Source organism: Raphanus sativus, chromosome 6 (assembly GCF_000801105.2).
Source record: "Raphanus sativus cultivar WK10039 chromosome 6, ASM80110v3, whole genome shotgun sequence".
Classification (NCBI taxonomy): Eukaryota; Viridiplantae; Streptophyta; class Magnoliopsida; order Brassicales; family Brassicaceae; genus Raphanus; species Raphanus sativus.
The window spans coordinates 45,038,284-45,055,307 of record NC_079516.1 but is presented as its reverse complement, the minus strand read 5'-3'; the positions used below and the strand labels follow the sequence as shown (position 1 = coordinate 45,055,307).

Below are 17,024 nucleotides of genomic sequence, written 5' to 3'. Positions count from 1 at the left end.
GGTTTTGGTGTAAAACAGTGATGCAGAAAGCATGCATGTCGTTATCCAATGTGATTAGATTAACGATTAACATATATCAAACATATACAGGAATGGGCTGGATTTTTTTTAGTTTCAACTTTAAAGGTATTTCCCAAACAGTTTTTAAATAACTATGATATATTATATATAAAAGGAAACTTTTGCAACCAAACGATGGAATAGCAGGAGATCTATTTTCACCAAATATACCTTATTTTAGATATTTTGAATATAGCATGGCAACCGGGTTGATTTCCAAAAGGAAGAGAAGATATTGCAAACGCTCCTTTACATTCATGTTGTATTCTATACTATATGCTAATCAGCTAGTGAAATTTTCAGCTTTTAACCATAAAACATTTTCATTTTTTTGTTCTGGTCAGCATTAACCAATTCAAAAGTTACAAAATAAAACATTAACCAATTCAATTATGTTGAAAAAAAAGGAAATAAGGGAACAAAATGATTTTACCCAAAAAAAAAACAATTAAGTCAAAGATGGAATCCGAAGGGAAGAGAGGCCCGGAAAAGGAAGGAAGGTAAGAGGACACATGGCAAAAGAAGAAGCGTGGTCCAAAGAATAAGGAGTATGGGGAGACGACACGTAATCCTAATAGAAAGCAAACCCATGTGACCTCTTGACTTTACATCACTCATTTACTAGCGTGGAACTTGTCTTTGTCACCCACTTTCCTAGTTTCCTTCCTTCGTCATATTTTCTTTTTAATTACTTTTGTACATTAGTTCCATTTTATTTTGTGCAAATGGGAAGCACGCAAACCCGACTCCTTCCCCCAAAACATATTTACCGTATTAATCTTCTTCACATAAACCAGCTTTAAGTAATTGCAACTAGATCTCTAGTTATATCCTCTTATATTATTTCCACTGTAAAAGCCATATCATATCATTTATGATGTACATGTACCATGGGCTTCCACATACAACAAACACTGGTCTTTCACGAAACTAAGTTTTGGTTATCCAAGATTAAACACGTTTGAGTTGAAGTCTAAATCAACACTAAGTGTATCGAATATAAGAATGCGACGTTATATCTTATAACGTTATATCATATCATTTATGATGTACATGTACCATGGGCTTCCACATACAACAAACACTGGTCTTTCACGAAACTAAGTTTGGTTATCCAAGATTAAACACGTTTGAGTTGAAGTCTAAATCAACACTAAGTGTATCGAATATAAGAATGCGACGTTATATCTTATAACTTATAAGAGACAGAATGATGGCCCGACAGTGCACACCATTTATATAAATATATGAATAAATATTTGTGCGTCTGGGAAATAAAGCTTTATCTGTGAGTTGTATGATGTGTCTTCCTCCAATTGCGAGAAAAGTTATGGGGGACATACAGCTAAAAGAAGCTTTATCGGTTTCATGTTCTAATTGGATGAATGGACTTTATTTTACCTGATAAAACTGTATTCCTAACATTAAAGACGAGATGGTTATAAAGATATAGAGACAATCTCTCTTAATTATACATACTCTATCCGTTCATATTAATTGTAATTTTAACTTTTAATTTTTTTTTAGAGTAATGTATATTTTAAATATTTTTTCAGTTTTTACTTCTATTTCTAATTCAAAAACTACTAAAAATTAAATTAAATAGTGTATTAAATAAGGTTAAAACAAACAAATTATTAATTTTTAAATCGGTGCGCTAAAATCTAAAACTATATTTATTATCAAACAAAAGGAGTATAATCAAAAAGCTGATTACATTCCATTTGGTCTTAATTAACATCCTTCTCTTAGAAGATAATACAGAGCTAAGTGAAACGTTTTGACACTTCGGTTATCTCTCTAATTGTGTCTTTGTGTTCTTAACCTGCAACGAAAGTACAGCAGACAAGTTGAATTTTATCCTCTGTCTACATTCGAAGACCACGTGAACCTCACGTGCATAGCCATCACTCAATGTCAGAATACATATTCCTCTACTTTCTCTTTGGACTATTTATTTCTTCCTAATTATACACCTTCCTATGATTCCTGTTCGTTTCCTAGTTCCTACCGCATTACACACCTACAAAGCCACTCTATAAACTTTCATTCTATTTCTACCAAGTGCCCGTTTTTATATAATGAAAGTGTAGACTGTAGACTACTATTTCTTTTTATTTTTTAACATGTACTATTTAAAAACTCCAATCATGCCAATTATATATATATTCATAGCACGTTTACTTTATCACGGATTTGGGGTTGAAACTCTAAAAACAAGCTCGAGCTACAATTGGCAAAGCCTTCGGTGAATTTGTATTAGCTTATTTTTGCGTATTCCTCTTTATATACATGTCTCTTTTCTTTCAACATACTTTACAAGATATGACCGTAGATACAAGTGATAAAAACAAGTGATATGACCGTAGATACAAGTGATATGACCGTAGATACAAGTGATAAAAACAACCTATAAAAAAACAACCTCTCTCTCCTAAACCTCAAACCTCTCTCTAAAACTTCAACTTTCACCATAGATCTCTGCTCCGGCGGCCTCCATCCGAGCGCGTGGTCGTCGGAGGCTCACTCCTCTCTTCCTCCTCTTTGTTTTTTTGCTTCGGTTTGCTCTCTTCTTCCCGTCCGTCGATATACGTGGCACTGTGGTCAGAGGTACGATGCGGTTTTGTCTACGTCAGCTCCGGGGTGGTGTAGATCCGTGGTCTGTGTGCTCTGTGCTGGAGTTTCAGTGAGGCGGTGGTGGTTTTGCGGCAGATTGGAGTCGGTTTTTGGTGTTCACTTACGGATCTGTTTTTCCCTTTGTAGATCTAGTGAGTTGAACGGAGTTTGTGGCGTTTGGTGGTCGGTGAACTCGCTCCTCCAGTTACGATTTGGTTGGTTATCCGAAGTTTTCACTTCGTTGTGGAGTGGGGTCTTTAGCTCTTTCTTGATGGCAACTTGGTGTCTCGTTGCTGGTCAAGTTTCTGTCTTTTGCCCAAGGAAAGCGGTGGCTTGAGTCGTCGGAGCGTGCACGGTGGTGAAACAGCTGTGTGGTTGGTTTATCTCTGTGGGTTTGCGTTTGTAAACGAGGCTAAGGGTTTCAAGTGCTGTCGTCTATGGCTGCTCTTCTCCTTCTCTGGTTTTGCCTTTCCTTTGTTCTCCTTCACCATTGCAGGAGGGACGTGTGCTCTGCTGTACAGAGCCTCTCAGTACCGCATAGTCTGTTTGGATCTCGTTTCTCCAGCGTGGTTCAATGGGCATGCTCTTTAAGACCGGGTCATGTTCTATGTCTCCGGAGTAAGGAATCGATGTGAAATCCGATTGGGTCAGTTGGGTGTAGTATTGATTTGGAGGCTTACTTGAGTTTTAGTCATCCCGATTCGTGGTGGTCCGCTTGGTCTATCTCGTAGGCTACTCTCTTCTTATTGCAGGTACTGATGAATGCGTCCTCTTGCTGCCTATCTCTCAGCCAGTTCTGGTCATTGGCCTGGGTTCTCGAGGTCTGGAAGCTTCCTTTGGTATGCTTTCTTTACCTTCTTTTCCCATGTGGCATTTAGAGCTTCATTGCAAGTGGAGGCGACAAGTTCAGGGAGATCATTAAGATCCAGCTACTCCGGTGATGGCATGGGATGTTCCGGCAATCAAGGAAACTAGATGAACGCCACCCCTCTTGTGGTCACTATCAACGGTAGAGAACGGGTCTTGATAGTCTAAGATTCTCGGTACTGTCTAGCGGAATGCGCCGGTGTGGTGGTTGAGCGAAGCTAGTTAGGTTTCGTTTTGATTTAGACCATTTTGTTTTAACTGAGCTTGTAACCGATATTTGATTCCCAATTTCGGGTTGATTAATATAGTAATATTTTTTTAAAAAAAAAAAAAAAAAAAAAAAAAAAAAAAAAAAAGATATGACCGTAGGTTTCACATACCTTCGACGTCGATCGATCATATATACATAAGTCGTTTTGTTGAATCTTATTAGTGGATTTCTATCTTTCGAGGTGACATGATTAATGATGCTTTTTCCTTTTCGTTGTTACATTATCGCTTAAGGCAGAATAAACTAACTTGATGAAAAGAAGAGCTCTTACTGTTGAACAACGCAAAGAAAGGAGGTCACGTTCAGTTAATGGCACGGTGGAATATTATAACACTACTGATTACGAAAAGTAGCAGGATTTTCAAATAAATAAATGAAAATCCTGGAAGATTCGTGGTTATATATTATAGTCACTAGACTAATGTAAAATAATAATCAGTAGGGAAAACGGAAAAAGGAGGAGCACATTGCTTTTCAATTAAAGGACATGAGTGGTCTCGAGCTCCAAAAACAAAGAAAAAAACCCCTATAAAATTGACTAATCAACAGTATAAACTAATACAACAACCGTAAACAAAACGTTTATATCCAATAGTTATCCACATAGAATCGGATCACTTGTCTCTCTACTTAATCCTGAGTTTGGTCGCCTTCGGGATCCACACCACGTCTCTTGTCCACAATAGTCAGCAACCTCATTCAAGATTTTTATTACTTTTATTAAAATGCAAATTTTGATGATGAATGAATAGATCAGTCCTTTTATTTCCCTTAGCTCTAACGTGAAGCTTTTATTTTCTTATCATGACGAAAAAATAATAATTGAAATGATAAAATTAAAATTTGAACAGAAAGATCTGAAAAATGTTCCAACATAAGTAAAACAAAAAAAAATAGATAAACTACAATAAAATGGTTCTCAGATTAATATAACGAACTAAGAATATCAATATAACTGAACATGTACAAATGTATTGTCCTCAAATGTACATATCATAGAACATAGAAATATCTATATTTGAATGTGTACATCATACTCACACAACCAATGTACTGTTCTAACAAAATAAATAAATAAACAACATATGGCATAAGTGTAAATAAAGGGAAAGAGAACAATGTGGTCACAATCTTCCAGCTTATAAAAAGCATCTCATAGGACTCTCAACTTCACCAGAGTCATATCCCATTGTACCACTCTCCTTCAAACATAGTAATAGAAAAAAGAGCAACCCTTGTCTGAGAAGTCAGAGAGAGAAAGAATGGATCAAAATGTGCTAGGCACTCAAGTGTACCCCTACACGACCCAAACCCATAGCCAGTGTATCTTCGTCAACCAGATCGATGGATTATCATCAGGCGAAGTATCAAAGCCTGTGAAGAGGCGGAGGAAGAGGAGGAGCAAAGGTTTGTCGGCCACCAGCGAAGATGACATGACGGCGATCGGAGTGATGTTGAGAAAGAGGAAGTTGACCGATCAGCAAGTGAATATGCTCGAATTCAGCTTCGAGAACGAGCACAAGCTCGAGTCAGGGAGGAAAGAGAAGATCGCCGGAGAGTTAGGTCTTGACCCGAGACAGGTAGCTGTTTGGTTCCAGAACCGCCGTGCACGGTGGAAGAACAAGAAACTCGAGGAAGAGTACGCCAAACTCAAGAGCCAACACGACACCGTCGTCCTAGGCCAATGTCAGCTCGAATCTCAGGTATCATTTTAAAAAAATCGTCATCATTACAAAACACATAAACTTCACGTTTTTTTTTGCCGAAATTCATGTTGACTGATTTTTACTCCTTTTTGGATATTCTTGAATAACGTATGAAAAATAGTGTTCATAAATATACATATCATATGTATCTGTTGGTTAATTAATATTGCTAAATACTTTTTTGTCAACTATTGCTAAATACTTAGGCATATGAAAATATAAATTTATTTATTTCAACCCGATAGGCTAGGGCTTAGGAGCCTAGGGGCCCACATAAGACATGAGTGGATAGTTCGTCATCTTTTCTACTTATCCAACGTTTAAGAAAACAATTTCGCCGTACAATCTAAGTTGGGCTCATGATAGCCCATTTGGAATTCCCACTGAGTTAATGGCACGTATAAACCCCTTTCTGCATTTAGGCAGACATGCTGGAAATATTCTTGTTTGATTTGATGCAAATTGATCACCCTAATTATATAGTACATGTTGGATGGATAATGAAGATAATACTTTTTTTTACCAAAAAATATAAAGATAATACTTTAATTTGTGAGGCCAAGAAGAAAAACAAATGAGATTAATGGTCAAAATACACCGTCTCTGTCATTGGTATTAAATATATGTTTCTGTTTTTCAGGTATTAAAACTGTCGGAACAGTTGAGCGAAGCTCAAAACGAAATTCGAAAACTTTCGGAGCGACTTGCCCAAGAAACGCTAACAAACAGTCCGAGTTCACCTCGTTCTGTTGAAGCCAATGGTGCACAAATTGATTTCGAGTTTCCGCCGGATATAAATTACAACATCCCGTTTTACATGTTGGATAATAATTACTTGCAGAACATGGAGTATTGGGATGGTTTGTATGTGTAATTTTAACAACTAAAGTATTTAGAGTGGGTTGCTCAAAAAAAAAGTATTTAGAGTGGATGGATCGAAAATCATGTTTATTTTAATGTATAAATAGATGTTTGTCAACCTGTTTGTAAATGCAGTGTTTTAAATATTTTAAATAACTTTGTTTCTCAACTCTCTTTTTTCCTCTAGTCTCACATATATTCTGATTCAAATTAGTATATAATGCTAAAATACATCATTAATAGTTAGTTTGATGACCAAATAAAGTATATAAGGGAACCTGATTTTCATTGTTATAGAAATTAGATATACAAATAATTATATAGTTACCAAATAGTTTTTATATCAAGCTGAAAAAGAAACTCCAAATTTCATCACTTTTATAAATAAAGTTTCTTTTTTTTTTCAGCCAGATAAAGCTGTCATTAAAACTGGAGATTGCACGAGATAGTTTTAAACTAAATATAGAAAAAATATTTGTAATCTTTAATTTATCAAAGCAACAATCAGGAAAATGAACAGAAGAATTGATCATTTCATCAATTAATCTTCATAAATAAGTTTATTTTTGGGTCAGCACTAATCCTAGTTTACCAGTTATAAACACGGTATCTACACAGAGAATTAAATGTGTGTGTTTGAATATGTTATTTTACTTTCCCTCTCGTTCCTCTTTTTTTGAAAAAAAACAAAAGTTTACAGAAAAGGTACCAAACTTGTCAGACTTTATAGAAACACCCCTCAAGATATTTCTTATATATAAAAAGCCAGCTTTTTTTCACACTTTAACACTCGCTCTGCTCTCTCTTTCTCTCTCGTCTTCGTCGCTCACGCCAGAAATGCCTCGCGGGTACCAACGAGCTCCGTCAATAGAGGAAGCAGCAACAGAGATTCCGGCGGAGAAGAAGCTCCATCCAAATTTCCCTTTCCTCATCTCCTCAAATGGTCTCGACGACGGCTACTCAGACCTCGATCACGACGATCAATTCGAGTTCAGCATCGACACCGATGTTCTCGTAGACGCCAAAGAAGTATCCATAGAGGAACTGATCGGCGAAGGCTCCTCTTCTAAAGTCTACAAAGGATTGTGGGTTTCAATCATAAAAAAAAAAATCCTTTCTTGATTTCGGTGTTTGTCTTCAAAGTTTGAATTTTTATTTATTTTTTTGCTTTAGGGTTTGTGTCAAAGATGGCTTCTTCTGTGGTAGGAGTTAGTGTTGTGTAGTCTAAAGCTTTATTGTTTAGTTTATGTGTGTTGATCCAAGGAAACTAGTTTGCTAAGTATCTGAATGAGTAAATCTTACTTAGTATTTGCAGCATAGCTGTTGAGTTAACGCAACCAACATTTATGTGTGGATGTTGATTGTTTAGGTTCAGGAAAGTTCAGCCTGTCTCAGTGAGGATATTCCTGCCTGAAGGAGCGTCTGCTGTTAGCATTGAGCAGAAGAGAAAGTTTCAAAGGGAGGTTCTCTTGCTCTCCAAGATTCAACATGAAAACATTGTCCAGGTAGGCAATTGCATGTTTCGATTCTTTTCATATGTTTATTATTAGTCTTGTATCAAAAGTATTGTCACCTGAGATTCATCTTTGATGAACAGTTTGTTGGGGCCTGCATACACCCAAAGCTGATGATTGTTACTGAACTCATGGAAGGCAATACTCTTCACAAGTTTATGTTGAGTGTTCGTCCAAACCCCCTTGATCTCAAGCTCTCCATTAGCTTTGCGTTGGATATTGCTCGTGGGATGGAGTTCTTGAATGCAAATGGCATCATTCACCGTGATTTGAAACCTAGTAATAAATAATCCTCTTTTAGTTGAATTTGCAAATATCACTGAATTTAGGAAAGGGTTGGTTCTGTTGCAGGTAATATGCTGTTAACAAGGGATCAGAAACATGTGAAGTTGGCTGATTTTGGACTTGCTAGAGAGGAAACTAAAGGTTTCATGACTTGTGAAGCTGGTACCTATAGATGGATGGCTCCTGAGGTGATGATTGTAATCAAAATATTATAATATGCTTTGTTTCAATCACAAAGATGTTTGATTCTTTTTTTTTCTCTCTCAGATATTCAGCCACGAGGCACTTCAAGTTGGGGAAAAGAAACTGTATGATCACAAGGTGGATGTGTACAGCTTCGCCATCGTCTTCTGGGAGTTGCTCACCAACAAAATCCCATTCAAAGGAAAGAACAACATCTTTGTTGCTTATGCTGCCAGTAAAGTAAGCAAGCAGCAACGTTTTTCTAAAGCTCATGATCATCACTTGTAACATTGGAGATTGATCATCTTTTTTTCTGCTTTCCACAGAACCAGAGACCAAGTCTGGATAATCTTCCTGCAGAAGTTGGTAGTCTCCTTGAAGCATGCTGGGCAGCGGATCCTAAAGCTCGTCCCGAGTTCAAAGAGATTACGGTTTCACTAGAAAAACTGCTTAGAAGCTTATGCTCCGATGATGATGCCGAGGATCAGACAATCAGTTTGGTTCAAGAACGTGTTGTCTATGACTTCCCCAAGCTGAAGATGAAGACTACTACTAAGAAGAAGAAGAAAAATAAAGTGATGAATGTGATGGCTCCGTTTCTCAAGATCTTCAGAGATTGTATTCCCAAGTAGAAGAAGAGAGAGTGTTCCTTTTCATATAGCAGCTGACCATTACAATTTTGCAGACATTCGATACAAAGTATACCAATTCATGTGTGATAAAAGCTGATCAATTGATAGATAAAAATTTATTAGGATTCCTTAAAAAAAGTTATTACCGTTACAAAAAAATTGAAACAAAAGGACCACTGATCTTAGGGCGGGATTGGTCTTTAAGCTGGTGTAACGTAAGAGACGACGGCGGTGATGTCATCAAGCTTTCCTCCGTAAAACCTGTATCCAGCCTCCTGAGCCGCGTCCGCGAAAGGACTCTGACGTTTCTTGTCCAACGCTCTCGCACGTGCCAAATCCCCAATCTTCTGAGCCGTGGCTTTCGGGTCAAGTCCAGCTCTGACCGAGCTAACCACCACTCCTGTGATGTCTTCGTTGTATAGATTGTCATACACACCGTCCGTTCCCGCCACAATCACGTCTCCAGCCTCCACATCTATCACGAAAACCTAAATTCAAAATACTCGACTAGTTAAGAGTGGTTTGGTTAAATAATGTTTGGCTTTAATAAGAGTTCAGAAGAACAGACCTGACCGGAGCGAGGCATATCGCCACCACTGTCTCCAGTCCCTAATTGATAAGTAAAGTTGAACCCGTGCTGCTGAACAGGTGACTGAAACACCGTGGTCCCTTCTCTAACCACCGTGAATCCACTGTCTCCGAGATTAATAGCGTGTAGTCCCTGAAACAAGAAGAACACATTTTTAAAACACAAAGTACCTAAAAGCTTTTTGTTTTTTGTTGTTCACTCACTTACAAACAAACAAGAAAGCAAAGTAAGAAAAAAACATACCTTGTCTGTCAAAGCGATGATACAAGCAGTGGAGGAGCCTTGAGCTTTGGTTTGAGAATGCGCTTTCTCTAAAACCAACAACGGGTCAATAAAAGAACCCTTAGCCAGTTCTCGAATGGCTGATACAGAGTAAGACATGAGTTCGCGAGAGAACAAGCCAGCGTTGACACCGACTTCAGCCCAACCGCCAACACCATCAGCAACACCGATAGCTTGTTCCTCCTCGCAGATAAAGTGAGCGTCTTCTCCGCCTGTAGCTTCTTTCTCAGGATGTGGGAGATAATAGGAACCAGACACCAGCTTCAAACACCTGCTCAAAAATACATCAGTTAACTCCATAGTTAGTAACAAAAAAAAGAAAAGAATATAGAAAACTTACTTAAGAGATGTGGTAGTAGTTGGTGAAAGCTCAGAGTCTTGAGAAGTAGAGAGCTCATGAGCCGAGAAACAGACAGTAGAGGTATGAATGGTCTTGGACAAACCCCCAAAGAGGGAAGGAGTCTTGTCGAGGGGATCAATGCTGGAATAGCGACAGACCAATCTGTTCTTGAACTGCTCTCTCCTCTTCCTCCCGAGTCTCATGCTAGCAGCAGTGAAGAGGGCAACGCCACCACCGGGAGTTGAAGGCTTCTTAGCGAAGTCTAAACCGTTATTAGCACAAGATGTGAACAAATCGTCCAAGCAGGCGGCGTCCCGAAACACTGGCAAAGAACCAGAAGTAGCCATGGCTCCTCCTCGTAGTCTCCTTCCGGAATCAGAAAACAATCTCCTTTGAGCAGCGGAAAGGGAGAAGAAGAAGCTCTTGTTGCTGCTTTTTGCAGCTGCTTGAAACCCAAATTGAGAAATAGGGTTTAATCTTGAGAGAGCAGTCGCTGACATATCTGAACACAAAGAAAAATATAAACCAGTGTTTTATGATGATGATGATTATTAATAACACTAACAACCTAGAAAACATCCTTTAATCTTAGAGACTATCTAAACCAAAATGGAACGAAACTACACGAACCACCAGACTATCAACGACGAATCCTCAAAACGACATAGAAGAAGTTAAATTGAAACAGAGACTCTTCATTTCACTCACTCTTGAGGGACTCTTTATGCAAGGAAATAGGTTATACGGTTGGAGAAGTGAAACCTACCACAACTTTATCAGAAGGTCCTTATTACCAAACCTTCCTCCCTTAATCTGCAGCCGCAAGCTCTTGTGTTAATTTTATCAGCCGTTGAGGGTAGAACTGGAATTTGGTATTAGCTTGCCTGTTCGTTCGCGTGGTAGCTGGTCTTTTGAGTTTATATGTCTGGACCCAATTGTTATATTAGCTTCCTATTAATGGGCTTCAAATATTTATGGCCTATATTACCAATTAGTGTCTCGATAGTCATGCTTGAATTTTAATAGTCTTGTATTGTTGCTTGACTGTTGGTGAGTATTAGTTTAAGCTTATAACCAATTTTCTAAAAATACGTTTTAGGCGGAGTCTAGACACCCATGTACACGAGCAAATCGAGTATAAGCAAAACGATTTGACAAACTGAATTTTAAAAATTGGTTTAGATATTCAAAAATTCGGTCTAAACATTTAAAAAATCAGCTTATGTATCTACCTAAACAGTAATTTTCTATAAGACATATAACAATCATCTAGCGATTTTTAGAATATTGTTTATAACTAAATAATTTGATCCCACCTCGCGATTCTTAGTTAGCGATGTCAATCATGGATGCACCACGAACTTCTGGTTTGATAACTGGACACCTTTAGGTCCTTTCATTAACGTCTTTGGAAGTGATGGAACCCGAAGGCTAGGCCTGGGCATTCGGGTCGTCGGGTCGGGTTCGGGCCGGGTCCTTTCGGGTCTAGGAGTTTAGGACTCGATAGGGTAATTTCAAATTTTCGGTTCCGGGTCGGTTCGGGTCGTACCGGGTCCGGGTCGGGTCGGGTCTTATATAGTTAGACCCATTCGGGTAACTAGAATTTTTCGGTTCGGTTCTGTGTCGGGTTCGGGTCGGGTTCGGTTCGGGTTCAACCTAAAAAATACCTAAAAATACAAAAAAAATCTGAAAATATTAATATATCCGAAAATATTTGACATTTTATTTAAAATTTGTGTTTTTATTATATTAAAATTTGTATATATACTAAACTATGCGAGATAGAACAATAGTTGGTTGTCTCCTAGTGGCTGACCCCTTTGCTATGTAGACAAATAACCTGTCTTCGACTCCCCATTGATTCATTTTATTTAATTTATATTATTAATTCGGGTACCCGCCGGGTTTCGGGTTCGGGTCGGGTCGGGTCCAAGACCCGCGGGTCCTCTACAACAAGACCCGATAGGGTAATTTGATCGGGTCGGTTCCTACCCAGACCGGGTTTTTTCGGGTCGGTTTCGGGTCGGGTCTTCGGGTCCGGGTAAAATGCCCAGGCCTACCGAAGGCTGCGACTCTGTTTGGAAGCCTCTGTTGCGGACGTCTGCAATGAGCATGGCTGGCGCCTGCCGCACCCAAGATCGGATCATGAGGTTAACCTCCAGATTTTCCTCACGGGCTTTCCTTTTCCAACTGTTGATAGAGGGCCGGACACGTTTGGATGGTCAACAGATGGTGTCATCAACCGTACCTTCTCCTCTACGTAGACTTGGGAAATACTAAGAAACCATGCCCCTCACCAACCGTTTTCAAAACATATCTGGTTCACTGGCGACTCCAAAGCATGCCTTCCACATGTGGGTTACGAACATGAATAGGCTTCCAACCCGTTCTCGTCTCGTGGCCTGGGGAATGCAAATTCCATCGGTTTGTTGTATCTGTTCTTCTCAGCCGGAAACAAGGGACCATCTCATGCTCTCTTGCCTCTTTGCTGAGGTTTTATGGTCTGAATCTAGACGTAGATTTAGAGATTCGGTTCCTGTTTTCACGGATTGGAATGAGCTTGTGTTGTGGTTATCTTCTTTCTCGCCTGAGACGCCGTCGCATCTACGTATGCTGGTGGTTCAGGCTCTGTTTTACAACATCTGGAAGTAGAGAAACAACATGTTGCACAATCAAGCCTTGACGCCTCCGTTAGCTACCTTCCAGGAGATCGACAGGCACACTATCAACTCTATTAATGCTTGGCGAAAACGCAAGCGGTTCATGAATCTAATGGCATGTTGGCTCATCTGACCCTCCATCCCTCTCTTTGCTTATGATAAAGTTGCTCTGTTTTTTACCTTTCTTTTTTTGCGAGAGCCTCTTTTGTAAAGGTTTCTATCTTGTAGAACAAACCTCTTATCTTAATTGAAATTAACAGTCTTAGCAAAAAAAAAAAAATTTGATCCGCTTTATCCATACACATTAGCCATGTTTTTTTTATAGACGCAGCGATAACTTACGGCGTTAAAAGAAAATACAAAGAAAACAGTATCTTCACAGTATTCTGGTTTAATTGATATCACTGTGTTTTATAAAAAAAACAACCGCATCCTCCATTTTTTCTGACACTGGATTTTACAGCATCACAAATCCCCGTTAATTTTAAGTGGCCGTACTATTAACGTCTTAATCTATAAACAGTGAAAGGAAGGATTTATTCACGATCGAAGTGTATTTTGGCTATTGATTACAGCTTTGTCCATAAACAATGAAATGATATTACACCAAAAGAAAATTACACCAAAAAAAAAAACAATGAAATAATATTCATTCGAACTCCATTAGAAGGGGAAAAAAAAGCTTGGCTGAATACAAACAAACCCCATTTAAATAGCATAAAAGTAAGAATCTATCTTATTAAAGCTGAAGTACAATTTCGGTGTGTTTGGATATTTAGATAAGAGTATTAAAAAAATTTGGTGTATTTGGTTACTTGGATTGTAGTTTTTTTTAAAAACTTAATTTTGTTTGGAAACAAATATAGTAGTATTAAACAGAAAAAATAATGGGCTTAAGTTATTAAGTATATTATAAAAGAATGTTGTCAATATATATAAGAAAAATACAATACAAAACCCAATTTGAAATACCAACTTAAATTATGGTTTTTATATTTCATATTAAGTTTTTAAAAAATAATATATGTAATTATTTATATGATGATACATATTAAATACTATTAATTATATGATTACTTATATGATGGTACATATAAAATACGATTAATTATATGATGAAATTATACGATATATAATAATGACTAAGAATGAGTTTTCAGACATCCATACGGGTTTGGTTCTGATCGGTTTGCGTTTCGGGTTTTCGAGGTCAAATATTTCAGTCCTATTAGGATGTTTCTAAATTTTTGTTTGAGTTTGATTCGGATCTTTGCGGGTTTGGTTTGGGTTTGGATAACCTATTTAAATTATTTTTAAAGTTTTAAATCACTATATATTTTAAATTTCTCAAAATCTATAAATAAAGTAATATATTACCTATAAATTTAAATAACATATGTCAGAATACCTAAGCTTAACATATCAATTGGTTTGATTTAAAATTTTGTATACGAAAACAATAATTATTTTAAGTATTTTTGGTGATTTGAGTATACTTTAACTATTTCAGATATTTGTTTTGACTATCTATATATATTTTCAAGTATTTTAAACCAATTTAAAAGTATTATTCTTGATGTTTATATACGTTAAATATAAAAATAATTAATATATAAGTATATAAATCTATTTTTAGATAAATTCAGGTACACGAATACTTCGGTTCGGATCCGATTTGGTTCTCTAACTAACAAAATTTTGAATAATTTGAATATTTAATCAATTTATGTTCAGGTTTGGTACTATATTTACGGATTGGTATCAGTTCTGTTCCACGGATTCATTTTGCCAAACCCTAATAATTACATGAAAAACAAATATCATCATATTTTTAAAAATATACATTCGCAGAGGTGCAGAGATCAAAGTTTATAATCATTTATTTAAACAAGAAGCCAAATAAATATGTTGATTGAAGAGCGAATAAAATAAAACTAGAGAAATACATAGTTTACTAGAGACACTCTATGTGTCGAATTTATTATAAATTTTTTTTATTAAAATAAATAAATTCAATAATTACAAACAAATAATATATTTTATAAAAGTTAAAAATAACATCCGCGCTAGAGACCAGATCCCAAAGACGATCACAAAAAAGGGCCATTCAAGTAAAATGTAATATATAATTTCGTCTCCTCAATTTTCACAGGAAAAAGATAAAACGATTCACAAAAATATGAAGAAAAAAAAACATTAGATAACTAAGTATAGCATGACATTCATATTACTAGTGTATTGTTATCAAGAACACAAAGCTAATTAAAGACGACGAGACTATAGAAACTAAACGAAACTCCAATTAAAATAGGCTACAACAAAGGAGAACCACAACTATCAACTGGAAGACCTTTAAAACAATTAATCTTAAGCAAAATTACAAAGGTTAGGAATCATTAAAATTGACCCCGAAAAAACAGAGAAACAAAGAAGATCAGGTTTGATGAAACACAGGCGTGCTGACAATCTTTGAACCATTCGTAGGTTTTGTTCAATCGATCGCTCACAGAACAAAAGAAAAACGGAAAAACAAGAAGAATCGAAGGAGTGGCAAGTGTATGAGGAAGCTGTGTCCCAACATAGACAAAGACGATGGTTTGGAGACGGTTTTGGAAGTTCCGATACCGGAGGAGATGTTTTCCGGCATGGGCAACAACCCCGCTCTGCGGTGCCAGAATATGATGACGTGGATGAAAGCTCAAACGTCAGATAAATGGTCTCAACCGTTGATCGCTGCTCGTATCAACGAGCTTCGTTTCCTTCTCTATCTCGTTGGTTCGCCTCTTATACCTCTCCAAGTTCAAGTCGGTCACTCTGTTCACAAACCCGTCAAAGATTCTTCCATCGTAAGTAATCTTCATCTCACAATCAATCTAATTTAACTGATCTAATATAAAAATATATATATATATATAGATATTTTTTTTCTAATCAAATATTTGACTGCACGCAGCAAGCATCGACCGCCAAATATATAGTGCAGCAGTACATAGCGGCGACGGGAGGACCAGCGGCGTTAAACGCTGTGAACAGTATGTGCGTTACGGGGCAAGTGAAGATGACAGCGTCTGAGTTTCATCAAGGAGACGAAACTGTCGGTAACCTCAAGAGCAGTGACGAGATGGGTGGTTTTGTGTTGTGGCAAAAAGATCCTGATCTGTGGTGTTTGGAGCTCGTTGTCTCTGGCTGTAAAGTCATATGTGGGAGTAACGGTCGGCTTTCGTGGCGGCATTCTTCTAACCAACAAACACCGGCCTCTACCGGTACGCCGAGACCTCTACGTCGGTTTTTACAGGTACGATTCCGGTTTAATTTAATTATAATATTATTAAATGTATTGAACTGGTGGTTCGTTGATAGGGTTTAGATCCTCGGTCAACGGCTAATCTGTTCCTCGACGCGACGTGCATCGGAGAGAAGATAATCAACGGCGAGGATTGCTTTATATTAAAACTGGAGACGAGTCCGGCGGTTCGAGAGGCACAGAGCGGTTCGAATTTCGAGATCATTCACCACACGATATGGGGTTACTTTAGCCAGAGATCGGGGCTGTTGATCCAGTTCGAGGACTCGCGGCTTCTGAGTATGCGGACCAAGGACGGCGACGTTTTCTGGGAGACCAGCGCCGAATCGGTGATGGATGATTACAGGTACGTGGATAACGTGAACATCGCTCACGGCGGGATAACGTCGGTTACGGTGTTTCGGTACGGTGAAGCATCGGCGAATCATCGGAGACAGATGACGGAGAAGTGGCGGATCGAAGAAGTTGATTTTAACATTTGGGGTCTCTCGGTGGATCATTTTCGTCCTCCCGCCAATTTGCGCATCGGGAAATAACATTTTGCTCCTATTTTATTATTTTTTTCGTTAGTTTTTAAATATATCAACTAAAAAGTCGGTGCATTTAAGATTTTGTTTATTTTTATTTGATTTTGACAACGAAAGGCTCTATAGAAGTTTAATGAGTCTACTAAACTGATTTACACAAAAAAAAATGATGCTGAAAAATATGTATTATTAAAAATTTATTACAACATTTTAATTATGATTATGATACATGTTAATGTTATTGCTAGTCTGAAAAAAGCACATGTCTTAATCTAATTGTTTCATAAATATCATGTTTTCAAACAATTTTTATCATAGCAATGAAAT

At 37.5% G+C, this 17,024-nt stretch overlaps 4 protein-coding genes across 6 annotated transcripts; 3 read left to right on the top strand and 1 right to left on the bottom strand.

Moving 5' to 3' along the window:
- Window positions 1-4,986: 4,986 nt before the first annotated feature.
- Window positions 4,987-6,550, top strand: LOC108805828 (homeobox-leucine zipper protein ATHB-53). The gene is made up of 2 exons (XM_018577786.2): window positions 4,987-5,517; window positions 6,161-6,550. Exons 1-2 carry the CDS (start codon window positions 5,077-5,079, stop codon window positions 6,392-6,394), a joined length of 675 nt encoding a protein of 224 aa, XP_018433288.1. The 5' UTR covers window positions 4,987-5,076; the 3' UTR covers window positions 6,395-6,550.
- Window positions 6,551-7,179: 629 nt separating this feature from the next.
- LOC108805827 (serine/threonine-protein kinase STY17) lies at window positions 7,180-9,079 on the top strand. The gene is made up of 6 exons (XM_018577785.2): window positions 7,180-7,466; window positions 7,751-7,886; window positions 7,979-8,174; window positions 8,247-8,368; window positions 8,448-8,603; window positions 8,690-9,079. The coding sequence occupies exons 1-6, from the start codon at window positions 7,219-7,221 to the stop codon at window positions 8,993-8,995; spliced, it is 1,164 nt and encodes a 387-aa protein (XP_018433287.1). The 5' UTR covers window positions 7,180-7,218; the 3' UTR covers window positions 8,996-9,079.
- LOC108805826 (probable protein phosphatase 2C 80) lies at window positions 9,078-11,112 on the bottom strand. Of its 2 annotated transcripts, none has more exons than XM_018577783.2 (5): window positions 10,973-11,112; window positions 10,207-10,708; window positions 9,828-10,137; window positions 9,564-9,716; window positions 9,078-9,483 (listed from the first exon to the last, which is right to left on the bottom strand). In XM_018577783.2, the coding sequence occupies exons 2-5, from the start codon at window positions 10,704-10,706 to the stop codon at window positions 9,196-9,198; spliced, it is 1,251 nt and encodes a 416-aa protein (XP_018433285.1). In that variant the 5' UTR covers window positions 10,707-10,708; window positions 10,973-11,112; the 3' UTR covers window positions 9,078-9,195. The 2 variants fall into 2 exon arrangements, with proteins under 2 accessions (XP_018433285.1, XP_018433284.1); XM_018577782.2 differs by having other exon boundaries at window positions 10,915-11,060.
- Window positions 11,113-15,120: 4,008 nt separating this feature from the next.
- LOC108839329 (uncharacterized) lies at window positions 15,121-16,923 on the top strand. 2 transcript variants are annotated; one of them, XM_056987694.1, is made up of 4 exons: window positions 15,142-15,251; window positions 15,351-15,712; window positions 15,820-16,161; window positions 16,227-16,923. In XM_056987694.1, exons 2-4 carry the CDS (start codon window positions 15,425-15,427, stop codon window positions 16,704-16,706), a joined length of 1,110 nt encoding a protein of 369 aa, XP_056843674.1. In that variant the 5' UTR covers window positions 15,142-15,251; window positions 15,351-15,424; the 3' UTR covers window positions 16,707-16,923. The 2 variants fall into 2 exon arrangements, with proteins under 2 accessions (XP_018467615.2, XP_056843674.1); XM_018612113.2 differs by having other exon boundaries at window positions 15,121-15,712.
- The last annotated feature ends 101 nt before the right edge of the window (window positions 16,924-17,024 follow it).

What these genes read in the sequence shown, in the direction of transcription:
- LOC108805826 (XM_018577783.2), bottom strand. Translation starts at nt 10,706, where the DNA reads ATGTCAGCGACTGCTCTCTCAAGATTAAACCCTATTTCTCAATTTGGG. An exon ending in TCATCGCTTTGACAGACAAG is followed by an intron (nt 9,717 to 9,827) that starts GTATGTTTTTTT and finishes TTCTTGTTTCAG; the next exon opens with GGACTACACGCTATTAATCT. An exon ending in ATATGCCTCGCTCCGGTCAG is followed by an intron (nt 9,484 to 9,563) that starts GTCTGTTCTTCT and finishes TTTTGAATTTAG; the next exon opens with GTTTTCGTGATAGATGTGGA.
- LOC108805828 (XM_018577786.2), top strand. Translation starts at nt 5,077, where the DNA reads ATGGATCAAAATGTGCTAGGCACTCAAGTGTACCCCTACACGACCCAA. An exon ending in AATGTCAGCTCGAATCTCAG is followed by an intron (nt 5,518 to 6,160) that starts GTATCATTTTAA and finishes TCTGTTTTTCAG; the next exon opens with GTATTAAAACTGTCGGAACA.
- LOC108805827 (XM_018577785.2), top strand. Translation starts at nt 7,219, where the DNA reads ATGCCTCGCGGGTACCAACGAGCTCCGTCAATAGAGGAAGCAGCAACA. An exon ending in AACATGAAAACATTGTCCAG is followed by an intron (nt 7,887 to 7,978) that starts GTAGGCAATTGC and finishes TTTGATGAACAG; the next exon opens with TTTGTTGGGGCCTGCATACA. An exon ending in TTGCTTATGCTGCCAGTAAA is followed by an intron (nt 8,604 to 8,689) that starts GTAAGCAAGCAG and finishes TGCTTTCCACAG; the next exon opens with AACCAGAGACCAAGTCTGGA.
- LOC108839329 (XM_018612113.2), top strand. Translation starts at nt 15,425, where the DNA reads ATGAGGAAGCTGTGTCCCAACATAGACAAAGACGATGGTTTGGAGACG. An exon ending in CCGTCAAAGATTCTTCCATC is followed by an intron (nt 15,713 to 15,819) that starts GTAAGTAATCTT and finishes GACTGCACGCAG; the next exon opens with CAAGCATCGACCGCCAAATA. An exon ending in CTCTACGTCGGTTTTTACAG is followed by an intron (nt 16,162 to 16,226) that starts GTACGATTCCGG and finishes GTTCGTTGATAG; the next exon opens with GGTTTAGATCCTCGGTCAAC.